The sequence below is a fragment of the Gambusia affinis genome, linkage group LG14, assembly GCF_019740435.1.
Source record: "Gambusia affinis linkage group LG14, SWU_Gaff_1.0, whole genome shotgun sequence".
Classification (NCBI taxonomy): Eukaryota; Metazoa; Chordata; class Actinopteri; order Cyprinodontiformes; family Poeciliidae; genus Gambusia; species Gambusia affinis.
In genome coordinates this window covers 5,178,964-5,201,078 of record NC_057881.1, presented here as the reverse complement: position 1 = coordinate 5,201,078, position 22,115 = coordinate 5,178,964, and the positions used below count along the sequence as shown (strand labels likewise).

General features: G+C 37.2%; 1 protein-coding gene across 1 annotated transcript in view; it reads left to right on the top strand.

The window, feature by feature from the left end:
* The window catches only part of LOC122844153 (tenascin-like), a 49,711-nt gene that overhangs the window by 7,169 nt on the left and 20,427 nt on the right, over nt 1–22,115 (top strand). Inside the window, 7 exon segments of the mRNA XM_044139365.1 lie at nt 11,464–11,533; nt 16,716–17,081; nt 17,287–17,344; nt 17,518–17,727; nt 20,367–21,252; nt 21,254–21,785; nt 21,787–21,802. Coding sequence (XP_043995300.1) covers nt 16,926–17,081; nt 17,287–17,344; nt 17,518–17,727; nt 20,367–21,252; nt 21,254–21,785; nt 21,787–21,802 — 1,858 coding nt within the window. The 5' untranslated portion in view covers nt 11,464–11,533; nt 16,716–16,925.

The window sequence follows — 22,115 nt, the reverse complement described above, 5'->3', positions numbered from 1 at the left end:
CTGTTATGTTTACACACTCTGACCTAGAAGATTTGTAGTATTTGAGGGCTGTGCTTGTGTCTGAAACTAAACATAATTTGTCATTTTTCACAAAAGCCAAAAATGTCCTGGATCTCTTCTGATTTAAGTGAATTTAGTTGTGCTGGAAGATAATCTGCTTTACTATAATCTGAATAGAGATTCTGTGAAGGTTTCACAGTAAAATTTACATGGCAAACAGAAATTGGTCTCCATCGGAGTTTCTACTGTTATCTGTTACTGATTGATTTGGGAGAAAGCCCATGATCCTGTTGCACATCATTATCCAAAACAACTTAGCTTAGTTTATATGTTTTGGTGCAATTGTTAACTGGAGCAGAATGAGGAATTTATCACAGCTGGTATTGGGATTAAATATTTTTAATCCAAATGATTTCCACAGAAGCTCCATATTAGTAGAAAAGAGATTAAAACAATAATGTAGTTTAGGGCAGGCAAAGGGTTTGACTCAAAAGTTCCCTTTCTGTGACTAACCTTTTAAGCATTCAACTCTTGATAAACTCCAGCTTGTGTTTCTTTGTATTAAACTCAGCTTTGTACATGTGTGACTTGTTTATTTGTCAGGAAATGGAAAAACTGTGTAATCCAGTGAAGTGACACAAAAGTCTCACTTTTGGGTACAACATAGGATTTATATTTGGGCATCAATGACCCGTTACAGTGTGAGGAATTATTTTCTGCACTGCAGAGACTGAAGAAAAGCTGAGATGTTATGAACATAATGTTCAAACAATTAAAGTTTTGTTCTGGAACTGTAGCTTTGTGGAGAATGTAATGTCTATGCTAATGCTTAAGGCTATTTTTGTTTCAAGAAAAGCTTCTTGAAAACAAAAATTACATCAGTGCTTTCAGTTTAAGTCATTCATATAAAGTTCTAGTTCCAGATTTGCTTCTAGAAGCACGGATGTATTTATTTTTTGACTCTTTAAGATACTAGAGAGTAAACCTTCGCTTTTTAATTTAGCCCATTAACAAAAAGAAAGGTTAACTGAATTTAAAATGTATGCATTAGTCTTGAAGTCAAAGACCAAAGGACTGAGTTTATAAGAAGCTTGTTGGAAAGTTTTCTGTTGTTGAACTTTGGTAATTAATTCATTAATCTGCAGTAACAGGTTGAGGAGGGGTTTGATTAAACCCCTCCTAAAAAAACATGGTCCCGTTGGCATTTTATTAAAAACAATTTTAATTGCATAGGAACAGGATAAATTATGATGATAGAGCCATGCATAGTGGCAATATTTATCAGTTAAAGGAAATTTAACTGCAGTTTTCCAAACTTGCGGAATAAGAGCTAAAGGAAAGAAAAGTTTGAAACAGACCACAACAAACCTTCACTCCATACATTTCAAACAACTCAAAGCTGCATCTTAAAGGATGCTCCCGTAAGGTGTGTTTTGTAATTATGCTTTTCCTATGTATGATTCTGTATTTAAGCTGTCTATAAATTGTTGAGCGTAAACTAAAGTATCAGATTGCATTGACTCTTTCACAAACAGCTGTTCTCAGAAGAAAAGGTAGGGGTGTATATTTTAGACCCAAACAATTACAGTTCGCTCTGGCTGACTTGATTTCAGAAAAATTGAGTTTCTGATAGAAATCTCCAGCCAGACTTTAGTCCACTGGCTCTCAGTAATTCAGAATATAGACTTTAAAATAGTTATTTTTTTCTAAATCACTGAACAGTTTAGCACCAAAAGATAATAAAAACCTGTTGTTGTACAAACCTTCCAGATCACTCAGATATTCTGGCTCTAGTCTACTCTGCATTCCCAGAAACAAACATGTAGAAGCATAATTAAGTTTTTTTATGTTCCACTAATCTGGAGCAAACTTCTATAAAATTGCAAAACATCCGAAACACAGAGTTCCTTTACGTCTGTTTTGAGCTGTTGTTCATTGAAATTATTTGATGTGTATTTGCTTGATGATTTTGATGATTAGACATGGCAAAAAGTAATATTTATGGTTTGTTTCATTATTGGTGACTTTTTATGATGTAAAGCACTTTCAACTGCCTTGCTGCTGAAATGTGTTGTAAGAATAAACATAACAGCTGTACCTAGTTTATTCCAGGTTTGCATAATTGGGGCCAGCCCATAGCAATGCAGAAGGAGAGCAGTGGCTGACTTGCGAAAGTTTTGGCTGACTTGTCTACATTTTGTCCCTTTACAAACTTCCATGTAAACAAACACAGAGCCACTCATAATTGCAAAATGTGGTACAAGATTTATATTCAGTGCTCTTTACTGTGTTAAACTTGAAAAACTCAAGTGGAAAGCGCAGAAAATATTATAAATATCTCTTATTGTCCCAGAGTGAGGAGGTTTTGGTGTATCAGCAGCCAGTTAAAGTTAAATTGAAGTGACATTCAAACGATAAAATAAATGAAAAAACAAATAAATAAATAAACTGAAAAAATGAAAGAATGTTTCAGGGTGGGGATGGTGTGTGCAGTTTCAATGATATGGCACATCTATGGCAAGCCGTTTTAACATAAATACGGTTTTGCTGCCCTTGCATTACAGATATCTCAAATTGTTTTGTGACTAGACGTTTTAGCGATTTAAGATATCTCAAATTATATTTTTACTAGATAAAATACCTATTTCAGATATCTCTAATTACATTCTGATCAGTCGAAATGACGTCAGATTTACCATAGAGGTGTATGGAGACTTCAATTCAAGATATCTACAATAAATTGGTGACTATCTGAAATACACATTTCAGATATCTACAATTAAATTATGACTAGTCATAAAGTAAATTCAAGGCATCTCGATTTTAGTTTTGACTAGTCATAATTCTAGTTAAAGATATCTCAAATGACAACATGATTCGAGATAGCTTAAATTTATTTTTGAATAGGAGATATGTAGTTTTGACTAGTGAAAATTAAATTATAGATATCTTAAAAGCAAATAATGACTAGACAAAACTAAATAAAGATATCTTGAATTGTAATTTTGACTACTCAAAATTCCTTTTAAGATATCTCTAAATGAGTAGGAGATATCTTGAATTACACAGCTTAAGATATGTTTAACATTCTGACTAGTCAGAATGACATTACTGATATCTTGAATATGTATTCTGTATAGTCAGATCGTCCCTGACTTACGTGGCAATTTGAAAGTTTAATAATACAATGAAAAATAGAAAGAACAAAAAAAGATGTTTGAAAATGCTCAACTTACACGATGATGAATACTTTATTAATCCCCAAGGGGAAATTCAAGGTCCCAGCAGCTCAAGACATTACACACAACATGCACTACAATTCACACAATATACCACAAAAACACTAAATCACCAAATTAACACAATTACCAGACCAACATTACTAAGAGCTAAAAATACTAGAAAACACTAAAAACCTAAGTGCTAAATTAAATTTAAGACAGTTGCCAAAATGGAGGAGTGCATGTTGGCTAAAAATATACCTCACAGAGTCAGTCGGAGTACAGTCCATCAGTCTGTATGACACTACAAGGAGTGTGGAGGTGAAGTCTGCTGTGGCGATGGACTAAGCAGAGAAGTCCACTTCTCCCCTGCCCTTCAGTGAAGCATTGTACAATAGTAAGGCCCTTGGTACAAATGACTTCCTGAGTCTGTCTGTTGAGCATGTCAGGGAGCGAAGTCTCCAGCTGATCAGACTCTTCTGCTGCATGATTGTACTGTGGAGTGGATGACAGTCGTTGTCCATGATGTTGAGTAACTTATTCAGGGTCCTTTCATCTGATACTGACATGATGCAGTCCAGTTTAGACCCCACAACAGAGCCGGCTTTCCTTACCAGCCTGTCTAGTCGCCCAGCATCCCTCTTCTTAATGCTTCCTCCCCAGCATGTCACAGCATAGAAGAGGACGCTGGCAACAACAGACTGGTAGACCATCCAGAGGAGCTTGCTGCAGACATTGAAGGACCTCAGCCTCCTCAGGAAGTACAGCCTGCTCTGCCCCTTCTTGTAGAGTGCATCAATATTTGCTGACCAATCCAGTTTATTGTCCAGATGTACTCCCAGGTACTTGTAAGTGTTCACCACCTCCACCATGACCCCCTCGATGGTGACTGGCAGCAGGGCAGACTTGGATCTCCTGAAGTCCACCACCATCTCCTTGGTCTTGGTTGTGTTGAGTTGCAGGTGGTTGAGTCTGCACCATTGCACAAAGTCCTCCACCAGGTTCCTGTATTCCTCCTCCTTCCCATCCCTGACACACCCCACAATTGCAGTGTCATCTGAGAACTTCTGCATGTGACATGACTCCGTGTTGTAGCAGAAGTCAGATGTGTACAGGGTGAACAGGACTGGGGAAAGCACTGTTCCCTGTGGTGCTCCAGTGTTGCTGATAACAGTGTCAGAAAGGCAGTCCTTCAGTCTGACAAACTGTGGCCGCTCTGTAAGATAGTCTGCAATCCAGGATACCAGGTGAGCATCCACCCCCATCTGAAGGAGCTTGTTACTCAATCTGGAAGGTTGGTTGGTGTTAAAAGCACTGGAGAAGTCAAAGAACATGATTCTCACAGCACTTTTCCCCCTGTCCAGATGAGAATGTGTCCTGTGCAAGAGGTATGAGATGGCATCGTCGACACCCACCTTTTCCTGATATGCAAACTGTAATGGGTCTAGTGCATGGGGCACCTGTGGAAAATGCTTTGACAATAGCATTTATAGCTTTTCTAAGCTGTTTTTAAGTGCATTCAATTTGTCGGAAATGAATAAACAGGAAATTCTTTGCAGATTTGAGAAGCTGTCTTATAGTTGATGAAGTTTTGCGTTCTCCACATATCCAACATTGCTGAGTTCTTTCTACGTTGTGGAATTTACTGGCAATTTTGTGCATTAGCATTTTGGCTAATTTTAGCTGATTCACTTAGTTTATCATGCTGAATGTTGCAAGTCCATGTTAGTCAACATTCTTGTGATTCTCCACATGCTTCTTTAGAATTTTTGAGCTAAGCTTAGCATTGATGCTAATTTTTAGCATCTGAACACTGGGTCCAAACTGACGGGCACACTTTGGCAGGCCCCAGTTAAATTTCTTCAGGAATTTTCTAGTATAAGATTTAAGCTTTATTTGAAGTTGTCTAATTCAGCAGGTGGAAAGATTGAACTGGTCAAAACTTTTTTATGTTTGTATGCATGTAGAACAGATTCTGTCTAAAAGTGAAGTAGAGGAGAAGATATGTATGTATGATGCAACAAACTGATCATAGAGCTGCCCAGGTTAACAGGTCTAAAATCTGCTTTTCTCATTCTTTCCTGCTGTGGTTTGGGTAGAGACACTCGTGGTACCATTTAAACCTGAATCAGACTCGCAGTCTCCATTAAACCTTCATTAAGAAAGACAGATCTGGCAGATACAACAAATGAGTTATAGGTTATTCTTCGTATTGGTCTTACCTCTCTGTTTTTCTACATGTGCTACTTGGTTCTGAAAAGACAGGCATGCAGCCAGACAGGCAAGTCCTGCTGGCTTGTTGTACATGCTATGAAAATCTGATCCTTACTGATGTAATGCTGAAGTCACTTTGGATTGGAGCGGTGCGGAGAACAGGGAGCGAGCTGGATCCCCTCACCACTAATAGATTCTCATCCCAAAGTCATATTTCACTGCAGCTGGAGAAAGTCCATCTTATGCACAAACATAAAAAAATATTGTGGAAGCAATTGTACGTGTTAATGACTGTTTTAGTTGCATTTAATTTTTATGTATATTAAATCATTGGAAATGTAAATGTAACACCACCTCAAAATTTTTTTTTTATATTCATTTTCACTCTCATTCACAAAGGATGGTTTGTAAGAATGAAAGTGACGTTCATCAGTCGATGCGGAGATGCCATGTTGGGATTAAGAGATTAGGAACTATTCATGCATCACAAAGCAAAAAAAGACCGTGATAAATGTTTTTAATTGTCCTTTTTGTAGTCATTTAAAATTATATTTTAAACTGATGACATCAATGCGTATTTTTTTTCTGATATTTTATTGTATTAGATGGAGATAAATTGTGTGTATTATCAGGATACTGGAGTGTTTTAAGCTTAAAGTCGTATATAAAATATGCTGTGGAAAAATTAAGGGGAAAGGACTTTGGAAAGCTTAGCATGGCCAGATTGGCAGGAGAGATGGTTCGTTTTGACAAATGTTGTTTTGTTTTTTAAAAGTGGACTAATAACTTGAACAGGACAACATAAAGTGTGACTGAATATTGAAGAAGGACTTCAGTAAATATTAAGTACAAGGTAAATTCAAAAAGCTGTAATTGTAAGAGAGGACACCTGTAGATTAGACAGCATTGAGCATTTTAGTTTGTCTTAAACAGGCTTTTTTGAAACTGAAACATGTTCTCAATTCTTATAATGAAAAGCTGAAGAGAAAAGCTAAAAAATGATTCAGGAATGCATATGTTTGACTTAAGCCAATTTTCCTTTTTTAATCACGTTCCCCTCTTTGAACCAGATGTTTCTGATGTTTGGTTATTCTCTTCTGTGATCCTAGTGAACCCTTTTACTTGGTTCAAACAATTTTACCATTTCTCTTTCTTAAGTCACATATTTTTCCATTCAGCTTCTAAGCACATTGTGTTACTTCATCTCAACTAATTAAGGCTTAATCAGTTATGAGAGGAAATAAAAGTAACATGCCAACCACATAAAACACTGTTCACATACATTAAAGAAACTTCAGAGGTAGATATTCTTTTTTGATTCACATAGCTGCATGCAGGAGTAGTTCTTTGTCATTAATCTCAATCATGGTGATATTGTACATGAACCCGATTTCCACAACCATCTTCAGTCATGCAGGATGCAGACAATCCATCATCTGGTCAGACACATAAACACTTTTTGAACCAACTTAATTATTTAAAAATAAAAACAAAGAAGACAATCAAAGACTCAATCAGTGAAGCAATAGCAAAAAGGAAGATCTTGTTTGTTTGTTGTTTTCATTTCTGAATTGACAAGGAGGATAAAAACTGTGCATAGAGAGATTAGAGAGGCAGACGTAGAGATTGAAAAAGACTGACAAAGACTGAAAATATCATTAACCCTCTATCCCTATTTTTTTTTTTAATCCCACTATACAACTATGTGACATTTTGTTTTGGAGTCTTAAATGTAAATAAATTCAAATGTTCTGAATTTTGTAGTTCTAACATTACAAAAGTCTGTGCAAAAGGTAGAAAAACTTTCTCAAGGCATGACATAATTGTTTTGAGTCTTCCTTGTATTCTCCAGACCTGAACAATATTTCCCACTTGTGCTATAACAAATGTATCTCAGGCAAGATATTTCAAGGCTTTTCCTATTATTGACTTACTTGTCGACATCATTAGTCATTTTTCTACAACAAATGTTTATTTTCTACCTGCTATGTTTTCTGACATCCATGAATATTTGCAATTAAATAAAGAACATCTTTAGGGCTTATATATCTTTTAGAGTAAATCTATTTACAGAATATCCAATAGGCCATATGTTCTGCAGCCTTCCATCATGTCTGTTTATATGAGCTCAGACACGGCACACACTGTGACAAATGAATGTTTATGCAGTGGCTGTGTATACTGTGGGCCACATAACACAAACGACTCTTACTTTGACACCATTTTTGTGCTTACAGAATGTCATCAACTTCATTTCTAATTTTTCATACCGTTCACTTACACTCACGCTTTGGGTAAACAGAAAAGTCTTTAGATCTGGCTCAAACGTAAAACATATTTTCTTCAACTCACAAAAGACTCTTTCATTTTATTTGTTACCTATTGGAGTACTTCAGGATCTAGAACGAGACATCTAAGCAACTTTAAGATACAAGAAGAACAATTGTTCATACGTTAATCATGGAGTCCCTTTGCATATTTAGAATATCAATGGATGTGAAGCTTGAAGTTACAACAGAGTGAGTTTTTATTGTTTTTGCTGTGATCTTTTCTCCCATACTTAATGGTGACCCGACCATAATTGGCTGAAAGTTTCATATTTCTTATTTGAATGTCCCTACGAACTAAAATAATATTAGATTATTAAGAATAAACCAGTCTGGTTGGAGATCACATTATGTAGGTCACAGTAGACACTTCCAGATCCTGTATTTGTTTACAGTCCAATCCATTGCTATGGCATCTTTCTTCTCTGTGTAACTGTGAATCTGATATACAACCTTGACAGGGGTACGCCATCAGCGTAGATTGTAAAGAAAATTGACATTAATAAATTAAAACTAATCTGCAGGAAGCAGTGAAAGGAATTTATGTGACGTTACTAGTAGTCAGTGCCTGGTAACATAAAAGAGAAACAAAACAAAAGGCAGAAAAAGGAGGTTGCCAATCTTTAATCATCTGTAAATTGACCCTTCTTTGGGCAAATGAGTCGCAGTGGACATGAGTGGGAAAATGTGCCGCAATGTGTGCCAGACAAATCCACTGATAGAGCTGGACATGGACTATACAGAGTTTATGTACTTTATTTGACCTCAGAGAAAAAAGTGAGTTCTTGTGTTGTTTCTAATGTCTTTTTGGAATAACAAAAATGAGATCCTTCATGTAGATCTCATTTCTTATCTCAATTTCAAATACATTGTGGGGTCACGTTACCGACTCGCAACCAGTAAAAAGACTGTTATGCAAAACCAACATTCTGAGAAAACTGTATTAAACAAAACAGATGGTTAACAAATTGGTGCTAGAGGGCAAAGGGACTCGATCCACATTAATCATCCCCATAAATTTGAAAAAAATTAAATAAAAAGGCATGGTGTTTAAAGGATACTCGCAATTTACCAGTGGAACAATGTCTTCAGTGGAAATATGTCACCTTTTTATTTTGGTCGGAAACTGTATTTCTTTTTCAATGTTAAGAATCTGTTGCCAACCCCAGCCATGAATCCCTGAAATGTTTTTTTTCTGATTGTTTGGGTTGCTACATCACGTAAGTCATATAATTACCCTATGCTGGAGGGTTACTTCCTGTCAAATTTAGGTAATTGACTGTTTGCTGCTGGCCTACTATCACTGAGCTCATTCATACAGCAAGGCCATTTAAAAAACTGGCACAAAGAACATCATTGAAAACACTTGATTGGAACAATCATTATATTTTAACATAATTGAGCATCTGTGTATTAAAGTATGGAACCACTTCCACCCGCCATCATCACTGAAAATGACCAAAATTACTGTATCCCACTTTTTAAAGTTTCATGACTCAATTTCTGCAATGGCTATGAGACTTTTCCTTTGGCACTAGATGTTTTCATGTCAATTTAAGACATTTCCGAACTACTTTATTTGCAAAAGATTACTTGTGGCCACATAAAATCTTCCATGCCAACACCATCACAAGATTTGCAGATGCAAACTATATATTTGTGAGTTATTGTAAGAACTCAAGCAATTTGAGCTTAAAGGTTTGTGATAAAGAGATTTATCCGTTGCCAGAAGCATGACAGAAAGCAGTGCACTGTGGTTGCTCTCGCTCTTTATTTGTCATGTTGGGTCAAAAACTGCCAGACAGCTCCATGGAAGACCTAAGGAAAAGACCCAAAGTGGTAAGAGTCTGTTTCCTGGTCATGTAGTATCTCACAAACTGTCCGAATCTGTGACAAAATAATCATCTTTGAGATGTCACCTTAAATTTGCATTTCTTAGCTTTACAAAATCCACTCTTGATATTCTGCAGACTCAGAGCGGCTTTGGCAGACCCTGCTGGGCTGGGTCAACAGCACATGTGGTACAATTAGCTGTGGCCTTATTGTGCACATATGTTTGGTTTCTGAAGCATTTCGGTTATTTCAGAGCGGAGCCTGCAAAAGCCCCAAACAGGAGTCATAAGGGCAAACTGAAAACTTTAGGAGTTCATGGTTAAACGATAGAGTTTATCCATCAGAGGATTTCTCATTTGCTTTAAATCCAAATCTAAATACATTACATCCTCACGTAAACAAAATCTGTTTCCAGATGAGGTGAAGACAATTATAACCTCATCACAGTCTGGATGGTGGAATCTCCAATCTGATTATTCTTCAGGATGAGGTTTCAACTTTTAAAAAGCTGGTACTGCTGTAGAAATATCTTTCAATAAATGAATTGCATTACGATAATGTCACTTTAATTTTTTTTGAGAAATCCAAGCTATTTGAATTTTCTTCAGAAGGAAACATGTTGAAAGATAAATCTTTTGAAAAATCCTGTTGAAAGATACATCTTTTGAAAAATCCTTTCCATAAAGGCTTTTAGTTACTCTAACATTGTTTATAATTGCAACTGAAACCTTGTAAAAGTTTTATTCGTTTCTTTTAAGCAAAGAGTCTCTGTGTATTTTTATTAGAACTCTAGAAATATATATATATTTTTATGTTGGTCCTATTCACTCTTCAAACAAGTCATATATATTATTTTCTTTATAAGCCATAAATTTAAAACAAGAAAGCAGCTACTTGCTTAAATTTGCAATTTCTGCAGCTGGAGCAGCAACTTAAAAGATTCAAACAGCTAAAATAACGATGGAGGACTGAAACCTATTGTGCAAATGGTGAGGACAGTTTTATGGGATGTTAATCAAATCTCCAAAGGCTCATTGAGTCTCCATAACAAAAATGTTTTTACAATGGATGACTATAGTGAAGGGTGCTTTTGTCTTCTGATGTGAAGTCATCCCTTTTGTTTTTTGTCCTTCACTGTTTTCCTTAGCTTTTCTTCATGTCGTGCACTTCACTTTGTGTGGTCTAAAAAACAGCAGTGCTCATGTTGACTTTTACTTAGAAAAACAAAAAAATGCGTTCTAATCACATGGAAAGGGATCCTGTTTTATTGGCTGCATGAGACCAAATTGATATGACTTCTCAGAAATTCTCACATTTGGTCCAGATACATTTTCTCACCGAAAAAATCTTGCTTTCATTTCATGTATTAAGAAAATATCCCAACCCATCACATGTCATAGTTTAGCTTCACTCCCTTTCTGACCAAAACAACAGTGATTACAGCCAAATGTCTGTTTGTGAGGTCAGATCCTGGAGCTGCTCCGCTCACACAGAGCAGAGCAGCAGGTCTGCCGGAGCCGCATCCACGGTGGACGGCGATTAATAAACAGAGAAAAACAGAGCAGACTGTCTCTTTCTGGCCGCGTCCAGCAGCAGGGGATGGAGACTCCTTAAAAACATTAAGAATTTCAGGCCGTTTAAAAACATTTAAAAATTCAGATGTTTTCCATCGAATATCCTCCGCCCAGTGGGGACCTGTGAAGCACATAGAATGACATCAGAAAGGGAAAGAAAGACAGAAGGAGGAGAGGGAGGACAAATTCTTCAAGTATGAGAAAACTTCACTGTTCTCCTCCTTCCCTCCTCTTCGTCTTTCTTTCTTTCCTTTCCTTTCTCTTTCTCTCCATCCCCCTCCTCCTGCTGTTCAGTCAGAGAAAGAGGAAACAGCAGAGAGGCTTCTGGACCACAGGGAGAGGAACTCCTCACATCTCTCAGCAGGTAAGATGCTTATGTTTCCTCTATATAAAGTCTATTTTGAAGATTTATGTATTCAGTTAAATTAAATAAATAATCTTGGACAATCTGACAAGCATTATGCTATAGATGGTGTTGTTGGTTAATTTGTTGTTAGTCATTTCGTCTGACCTTGGATCAGACGAGACGACCCGCTGAATTTAAGCATGTTACTAAGTGGAGGAAAATACACTAAAATAGAAAAGAAAAGAAACTGTTTGAATCAGTTTATTTGATTCTTGCTTATTCCAGATTTTCTGATTTGTTCACTTAAAAAAACATGTCAAGTTAACTCAGTATTGACTTCTGCATTTTAAAAATCAGAAACCACCTAGAAATACTATCTTACAGTAATACAATAGGCGAATTACAAGTGATTTATCATAACTGTCAAATTAATCAGTTAACTGTGAATCAAGCAAGTCTTTTGCAGGGATATGCTACATACCCTTGAATTATAATCAACTCGTCGTTCATTTTGTTTACAGGAATGACTGAAAATCGCTTTTTTATGTTCCACTTTTACACCTGCTGAAGCAGTCTGTAGGAAATGAATTAAGCTGTAATACTGATCCTTTTCATCTCCTCATTGCAAACCATAATTTAAAAAGATGGTACAAAATAATCCAAGAGTTTGATATGAAATCCTATAAACCCTCTATAAAAACAAGGACTGTTCTTTTTGATTTGGAGTAGATGAGGTGGGAAATACAACTTCCTGTTGGGATTTGAGGTTTTTTTAATGGTTTTATGTGGTGTTCATGAGTTTGGTCTGTGGCAGTGTTTTTCCTTCTGCTCTGTAATCGATTTCACAGCTGCTGCCTGTCATGACTTCAGAAACGGTGTTAAACAAATCTCAGTTGTTGACCAAGAGAAGCGACAGATCAAACCATTGACTTGACCATATTTGGATCGAGAAAACTTTATTAATCACCAGGTACATTTTTTTAATCTGATTACTTTACTATACCTCATGCTTTTTATTTTTGTATAGACGTGTGTTGATTTTTTTTTGTGATTCTGTTGTAAAGCTACAAGATCATGAGAGGCATGATTGTGGGTTTGTTATCAAGAGGCAATATGAACCTATACAAAGCAGGATGGATGGATTATTAGATAAGCAAATGGATGGATTGCTAAATATATCTGTTTAACCAACTATTTATATTTTACCTCAAATATTTTGCTTTTCATTTTTAAAAATGAAGCAAAGATTTTTAGATTGACCTAGTCAAAGTCTAAGATCGATTGTGACATGATGTGCTGCTCATGCTTGAAGACTTTTGTTTGTTGCAAAGTAAGAAAAATAGGAAAATATTTTGCCAGAGATTTTAAAGACTGATTTTTTCCACAAAGCCACATTAATTTGGACAGTTTTTTTCCCTCAAATAAAATCACTATTCTTGTTATTTCTTTTTGAGTTTTGAAAGTTTTGAGTTTGAAGAATTTCAGAGTGGAAAATAAGCCAAAACTTAGAAATTAGTAGGGGACTATCACATTTTTAAAACACTGCAAATAAACAAACTCCTCTAAACAGGCGAAGTCTCAGTTGCATTGTGGGTACTGTTGGTACTTGCCTCTCTTCAGTTGGGTGAACATGACAAGATTGAATACTGTTTAGTTGTACAAGTTACACAAGTACAGAAGTCGCTCAAGGTTTATTTACATCAGCTAAAAATAATACTGAGCAGCATATAAATGAGACCAAGGTGTCATTTGCTTTGCAAATTAGAAATAAGTTTGCTTAGATGACAAAATCTCTATCTCTTATGAATACCTTTAGATTGTTAAAATTATATCACATAAGTTTCTTTTTGGCTCCAGACATCTAAGCGAAAATAAGAAAGAAAACATCAACTTACAGAGCGATAAAGTAAGAACAAGGAGCGAGTTAGGAGTTTCGAATGTGTTGCCCTTCTAAACTTAGAGACATAGCAAATGGGACAGCTGCCATGGTTTCAAGCTAATTGTTCACACTGGTGTTTGTAGTGCAGGTTTTACGACTGGCTGCGATTCAGACGGATATAAATCAAACCACAGATGTTGAGTCTTTGGGTCGGCTTACAATCAGTTAACAGTGGAATAGAACAAAAATGTTAAAGATGTACCAAGATGGAGAGCAGTCTCCATAACCTGATATACTGTGTATGAATATTCAATCTTAAACCCAGGATGTGTCTGACATATCCTAGTTTTTCTGCAACATAATTCCAATGACCAATCAGATTTTATTTATAGAACCCTTTACTTACAGCTGAATGTAACACAAAATGTTTTAGAAAGATTAAAAACAAAGGAAGAAACATGCAAGGAACACAAAAGCTGAAATAAAAATGTAAATAATATTTATTGTTATTATTGTAAGCAGCTGTAAGGAACAAAATCATTTAGTTTAGTTGTGCTTATCTGATTGGTTGATTCAAAGGGCTCTCATCCAAGTCATCTTCAACGTTTCCACTACAGTCAGAGGACTGATTTTCAAAAACAGAATCCATTCAGTTAACTCCAGCTTTTCAGACTGAAACGAAAGGTCAGAGGTTAGACTAGACAGACTCTCCTTAAATGTTTTTAAAGGCTAAAGTGAGTGGAAAAGCAGTTTTACACACAGCTGTTCCTCTGTTGAGGCATAGGGGTGATAACAGCTGCTGGAAATGCCAAGAACAGAAATTTAAGAAGGTGGTGAGCACCAGCTCACCTAAATCTGACAGTCAGAGGGAAATTTTAAGCTTACCTCACTGACTGTGGCAACAGTTCAGCCTGCTGCTGGTTCTGTACTGGTGTGCCTTTGTTTTCTTGGACACTTTAAGTCTCTCAATACAGGCAGTTACTGTCTGAATTGGAAAACCTGTCCAAAGCCTGTTTCTCTATTTCAAAGCTAAATATCATCACACAGGGATAGAATTGAAATGCAGTCAAAACAATAAAGGCTAAAGCTGTAAAGTGAAAATTTAGCCAAAAACTTTGTTCTGAATTGGTGTTAATTTCCCTTAATGTACCTTCTGTTATAAAATGTGTAATAACTTTCCATAATACAATACAAAGAAAATCTACCTTAATAGTTAAGATATTAATAACTATGTATATGTTGTCCACTAATTTGATTTTATTGCTCCACCAGCAGGAGGAATGACGTTATATTCCTGTGAACTCTCAGCAGCTGCTTTCTTCATTCAAATTCATTCACGTGGCTTTGAACAGTCAAACGTTAACTAGCTTTGGTTGTTAACTTCACAGGGGAGATCCAAGCTATTAAAAATTTAAAGGTCTGACTCATATATGAGAATGTGATCAGCTACTGTTTTTGTGTTGTCGGCCATGTCACAAGAAATTTTATTTGGTGGGATTTACTTGGTTTTCGATTAAAGTAAATCCCTGAGGAGTTTGAGTGAAAACAGCTTTCCTGAGGAAATTTGTTTAAAACTGTCTTAAAAGCTATATTGCTTGAACTAGAAAATGAAACTTTGAAAGTCTGAAAGATGTCTGAGTGTTTCTGCACCATATGCTTGCAGCAAGAGAGTCCAGGGTTTGAATCCAAACCTGGAGTCTTTCAGTGGTTCACCTCTGGATATCACCACATTTCAAGTATTTGTATGTTATATTCATTTTCCTAAAATACCCTTCGAGTATGAATGGTTTTGTACATTGTTTTCTGTTGTGTTTGGGGTTTTTTTGCCTTGTGATGGGCATGGCACTTCAGCAGTGGTATCTCGTCCGATATGTGCAAGAGACAACCATCCATCATACAAACAGTTCAACCCTAAATAAGGGAAGTGAGCACAGCTAATTTTGTGAGTGAGAATGACAAAACATCTGCTCAATTTTACAGTTTTGATCAAATTATTCACTTTAAGGATCTCTCAGTATTAACATAACATTTTATTGCTGAAATGATCAATTATTAATCCATGGGCTTTAAAATACAAAAATTCTCTATAACTCACAAAAAAGCTGAGATGTTATATTCCACAAAGAAAGGAACCATCAGCAAGTGGATAATTTTTATGTTAGCTCATTTTGCAACTGAAACAGAAAAGGAAAACATGTTTCTGAACAATAAATGAATGGAGGTACACATAAAATGTATAAAATATGATCAGTTATAAATGAGAAGCAATGTTAAAGATATTAAGCTTTTACACACTTCTCCAGGATGTTACACAAAACAAAAACAATGGACAAAGTTACAAAGACGTGTTGAATTTAGAATATATTTTTTAAGTTAATTATAATTTTTGATTGCAAGTTTAAATTTGAAGAATTTTCTAATTCAGCGACTGACATGACTCGTTTTTCTTTTTTTAATGACTTTAATCGTCATTTTATTTTGATGTGAAAACACAACTTAAACAGCAAATCAGATTTCTTTGACAGCTTTTCTCAAATATGAACAAATTTTAAATGTCATCTAGAATGTCATTAAATCTTTCCTTTATCAGTTGTGACTAAGGAACAGCAGGTCTCTTATAGTGAAATATATAGACATTAAATGCATTAAAAAACTTAATAAAATATTTCCAGTCCATAAATGCAGAAGTTGGGAAGATATTATTTGAATCATAAGAAGGGGTTAATCTTGTAGTTTAACAAGAAAATGATAAACAGTGAGTCAGACCTATATATGCTTCACCAAAACAATAAAATAAAATCTGTGAGTTCAACTCTTACTATTTTAACCCATGAGGCGTGATAACCCCAAAAATCTGCTTAGGAAGAAAAATATAGGTTCACAAGTCAAAAACTGAGAAATCTATTCTTAATCAACACAGATTTCTAGTTTTACCCAAAGTTTATCAGCTTATAGTGCAAATCTTTTTTAGTCTGTCAAGATTTACACATGCAATTCAGCATAATTTTGGTCATTTTGAGGAGCATTTTATGCATTTTAAAGTGGAAATTTTGTCATCAAATCTTTTAAATAAAATATGCAAATTGACTCAAATAACCAACAGCTGTGGAAAACATCTGCTCATTATGCCAGTCGTCTGCTGCATTTTGCCTGTGTGTAAGCCAGACATAGGATAAATGAATGGGGTTCATTGGCTGACATGCAACTCTAACAAGCCTATAAACAACTAATGATCCCCATTTGTGTTAATTAATGTAATGTCTGCTGAGCTAATATGATATTTAATGTGATCTTTAATCTGTGTTTCTGGTTCTCCTCCAGGTGGAAGGTTCTTGGAGAGAAGAAGACGATAGACGTCATCACCGAAGAGCCCGGGTGAAGCAAAGTGACAGCAGCTGAGAGTTCCCTGTCCTGCAGACAATAATAGTCCGAAAGAACCTGAAAAAACAAGGTCCAGATCAATCAAAGAGCTTGGTTTTCCTGAACTGTCCAACGACTTTCCTTTCCCTTTTCCTCCTACTAACCATTGGAATGGATTCCAGTCTGTTCCCAGTAATGCTTCCTCTCTTCCCTTCCCTCATCCTGATTCTTCTGGCTGGGCCAGTCATCCTGACCCCATCAACATCCAAGGAGCTACAGGTCAGAGGTGAAAGGACACAAAGGGATGCTGACCAGGACTCCATCAAGGTGATTTAAGTTATTATCACCAACTCTCAATGGCCACAGAACAGAAGCACAGAAGTAATTAAATGAAGAGTTTAGGATGGATTGAGTTCACGGCCAAGTCATCAACCCTTATATTTGTGCAGTTGTGTGAAATGCATTTATATAATGGAAAATTCCAATAATAAAATACGTCTCCTGATAGTTTAACAAGGTGCTGTTGTTACAGGTGGTGATCTCTGAGGGGTGTTCCTCTCAGGGGGATTCGTCTGATGTGAGCCAAGGAGGTAATACAAATTAGTTTAGCATTAACTATATATGTAACACCATGACAACCGTGCATTTAATTGGTTGAAGAACAGATTTTTATTCTTGGTTACAATATCATCACATATTTTTCTTACCCCCTCATTTTAATGCATGACAGTTATGTTTGCATTTTCCCAATGTTTCTCCTCAGGTAAAGAAATTGATCTGGCACCTGGCTCTCCCCTGGTGCTGACCCATAAGATCAAACTGGTTTCATCAGGGTCAGGTTCTGGGTCTTGTGGGTGCGATGCAGACTTTGCTTCCTTGCGGGAGCGATTAGAAAGTCTGGAGCGGGAAGTGTCTGACCTTCGGGGGAAGTGTGGAGAAACGGGAGGAAGCTGCTGCACCTCAGAGAGCAAAGGTCAGTAGGATTGATTCCCCCCACCCAAAGTTCAAACTTTAACTCTGTCAGTCAGAAGTTCTGTTTAAGAAAAGTGGGGTTGGATATAAAATACTGTGTTCACAGGTCATAAGTAATTCATTTCTTAATCTTCTCATTATATTGAGCTATTTTACACAGAACATGTTTGTGTTTTTTACTGCTACCTGTTTGGCTGTAAATTGTCATGACTAAATTCATTTCTATTAACCATATAATTGTTCAATTTGACATTAGGAAAACAAACTCACTTATTGGGAAGAAGTCAATTTTAAAAAAAAAAAAACTCTTGTTTTGCCTCCAGGAGGAAAGGTGATTTTTTTTTTTGGCCTTATTCGAAATTGTTTTGTTTCTCAAAACTGCCATGGAAAAACTTTCTTTCCATCAAATGAGTTACATGATTAACAACTGGACAAACTCCTTTTGTTAAACAAACAGGAAAATATGTTTTTATTTGAATATACTGGCACCCTGTCCAGTGTGTACCCAACCTCTCACCCAGTGCCAGCAGTAGATGGGTTCCAGCCTCCTGCAGGATAGAAGGATATAAACAATGAATAGCTGGACAGATGTTTCTAATTTTAGATACAAAGTCATATTTCTTCAGAATAGTGTATTACATCACAAACATAACAAGTGATATTGTTGGGAGACCTGAATCTTTGATCCTGGCCTCAAATATGAAGTGTATTTCTATTTGTGAGGCCACCAATGAAGCTAGAACAAGTTGGCATATTGTTCCTTCTAGAATACTTTACAGTCTCATGTACAAATTAAAAAGGCTTAGTAAACAAGTTGTATTTATTTTATGCAGCTATAAAGTTTAACGGTTTCTGAAAAAAAGTCTGTCATAATGCTTATGACAAGGTTTCTTTAAATTTTCCTAATCAAGCCAAACTGAACTATTTACTGGGTTTTATAAGCACCTTGTTCTGACCAGCTGAGCTAACCAGCCATACGTAATGTTGAGTTTTCATAAACTTAAGAATAACTTACATGATCTTGCCATACAAAGTCATATTTCTTCAGAATAGTGTATTACATCACAAACATAACAAGTGATATTGTTGGGAGACCTGAATCTTTGATCCTGGCCTCAAATATGAAGTGTATTTCTATTTGTGAGGCCACCAATGAAGCTAGAACAAGTTGGCATATCGATCCTTCTAGAATACTTTACAGTCTCACGTACAATTTTAAAAAGGCTTAGTAAACAAGTTGTATTTATTTTATGCAGCTATAAAGTTTAACATAAACTGCCAGAAATCAAGCGATGAGCTAACACTGTTCAGTTCATTATCCACTTTGCTTGATTTTGTCTTAGAAGGAAAAATTTAAATTGGGTTATAGTTTACGTTTGAGTAGTCTTCAGGAAAGGATTTAAGTAAATGTACTGTGAGGTTATGGAAACACAACTTGATCTGCTGCTGCTGTGTGTGAGTGTGTATGTGTGTTACCCCTCAGTTCTTTGCCCACTGTGATCTCAGTCTCTTCACACCAATGGAGTTCTTCCACCCTTAGTTTCAACAGCAGATACACACACACACACGCACGTCCATGGCACACATGCACACACACACACACACACACATATCATCATCATCATCCTCGTACTTCTACACAAACCGAGGACTTTGCATAGATTTCCATTCATTGTAGTAATTTACCCTAACTATTACTGGTCTATCTCTAAGCCTAACTTTAACCAAAACTAAATTCACACTGTACCTTTAAATCTAGCTAGTAAAGCTGAGAAGGCTAGCAAAAAAATGAGGGGCAGGAAAATCTATTCACTTTCTACAAATGACTTTCTTGGTGAATATTATGAAAGTGGTCCTCTATATGTAGTGTTTACAAGTACACACACACAAAGGCCTCATCACACAAAACAAGGCGGTTCTGTGTAGCTTAATTGTAGAAAATTATACCTCCACCCCCAAGGAAAAGTCCTAATGCACAACAGAATGTTTTATGTAACTCATGCAAGACACATTCCAACTTATTTTCATCCAAACTGAATCTAAATAAGTGAAATACAATCACTTACTTATAATACCCTCCTCAATTATTGGTAACCTTGATTTAATAAAAAATGCTAATGCCTTAAAGTTTATCCATCATTTCTTGCTTTTTTTTAATCTTTCAAAACAACAAAAAACTGAACAAATTTTATTAGGGGCATCCTATGGCTCAGTGGGAGACCAGGTGAATCACATCGAGAAGCCAGGTCTTTATTGTAGGTTTTATTACCATACCAGGTCATTCACTGCACATATTCCACTTCTCTTGCTGCCTTTATTTCTGTCTATTAAATAAAATCATCTTTTCCCACAACATCATTAAAAAGAAAAAAATCAAACAAGGACAATAATACATCCACCTATTGTCTATAACTGCTTGTCTGGAGAGGTCTGGGAGGGAGCCAATGCCAAGACGTTTAACAGGATCTGTGATTACATGTTTATCTCCCAGTTTACTGAATCTCAGTTTTGAAGTGTATAGCACACTTGTAGATATAGTACATATTTGTTCATATAGATATTTATATATTTTTGCATTTGTTCAACTTTATTCAACAAATCATACGGAAACCTTTGTCTGGGTCTATCTATTTTCTTTAGGTGCTGGTTGCTCCATAAAACCAGAAAAGGAGGAATGTCCCAATGAGTGCAGTGATCAGGGTCGCTGTGTGGATGGCAAGTGCGTCTGCTTTCCAGGCTACAGCGGGCCGGACTGCAGCGAGTCTGGCTGTCCAGGGAACTGTAAAGACCACGGGAGGTGCGTGAATGGAGAGTGTGTGTGTGACCCTGGTTTCTCTGGTCCCGACTGCTCCCAGAAAGCCTGCCCAGACAACTGCAGCAATCGTGGGAGGTGTGTGAACGGCAAGTGTATATGCAACTCTGGTTCTACAGGTCCAAGTTGTTCTGAAAGATCTTGTCCTAAGAACTGCAACAGAAGAGGACGCTGCGTTGATGGCCAGTGCATGTGTAACACTGGATTCACAGGTCCAGATTGTTCCAAAAGGGGCTGTCCTCGAAACTGCAACGACAGGGGGCGCTGTGTCGATGGCAAATGCGTTTGTGACACTGGCTCCACTGGTCCTGACTGCTCTGAGGTCACCTGTCCTGGAAACTGCAACGACAGGGGGCGCTGTGTCGATGGCAAATGCGTTTGTGACACTGGCTCCACTGGTCCTGACTGCTCTGAGGTCACCTGTCCTGGAAACTGCAACGACAGGGGGCGCTGTGTCGATGGCAAATGCGTTTGTGACACCGGCTCCACTGGTCCTGACTGCTCTGAGGTCACCTGTCCTGGAAACTGCAATGACAGGGGGCGCTGTGTTGATGGCAAATGCGTTTGTGACACCGGCTCCACTGGTCCTGACTGCTCTGAGGTCACCTGTCCTGGAAACTGCAACGACAGGGGGCGCTGTGTCGATGGTGAATGTGTTTGTGATGATGGTTTCACTGGTCCTGACTGCCAGGTCACCTGCCCTAAAACTGCAATGACAGGGGCGCTGTGTCGATGGTGTATGTGTTTGTGACACCGGCTCCACTGGTCCTGACTGCTCTGGGGTCACCTGTCCTGGAAACTGCAACGACAGGGGGCGCTGTGTCGATGGTGAATGTGTTTGTGATGATGGTTTCACTGGCGAGGACTGCCAGGCAAGACCCTGCCCTAATGACTGTAACGACCGTGGGAGATGTGTAGATGGACAATGTGTCTGTGACAACGGGTTCACCGGTACTGACTGCACTGAGACCACCTGTCCGGGAAACTGCAACAACAGGGGCCGCTGCATTAATGGACAGTGTGTTTGTGACAATGGTTTCACAGGTGTAGACTGCTCTGAAAAAACCTGCCCCGATAACTGCAGCAATCGTGGAACATGTGTTGATGGCCGATGTGTCTGTGAGAGCAACTTCTCTGGCGATGATTGTTCTGAATACGCTTGCCCTGAGAACTGCAAAAACAGGGGGCGCTGCATCAATGGACAATGTGTTTGTAATGAGGGATTCACTGGTGAAGACTGCTCTGGGGCCAAACTGTAACATTGGTAAGTCAGAGTCACCTTAATCTTTATTTACTAATACAAGTCTTCCTTTATGTCTTTTTACGGAAGACATTAAAGAGTAGGTTTTGGTGCGGAAAAACAAGGAATAATACAAGGTTTCTTCTCCTCAAGGGTACTTTCATTGAAATGACCAGTAAAAAAGAGGGATTCTCCGATGGGAAGTTATGCCCCTAATACGGAGCCAAGTCTTTTTAGATTAGGCATTTGGTAAAAAAAAAAAAAACAAAAAAAAAGTCTCATTACTACAATTCTTTAAAACAGTGTGAAGAGGCCCTAGTATGGCTGCACTTTTCTT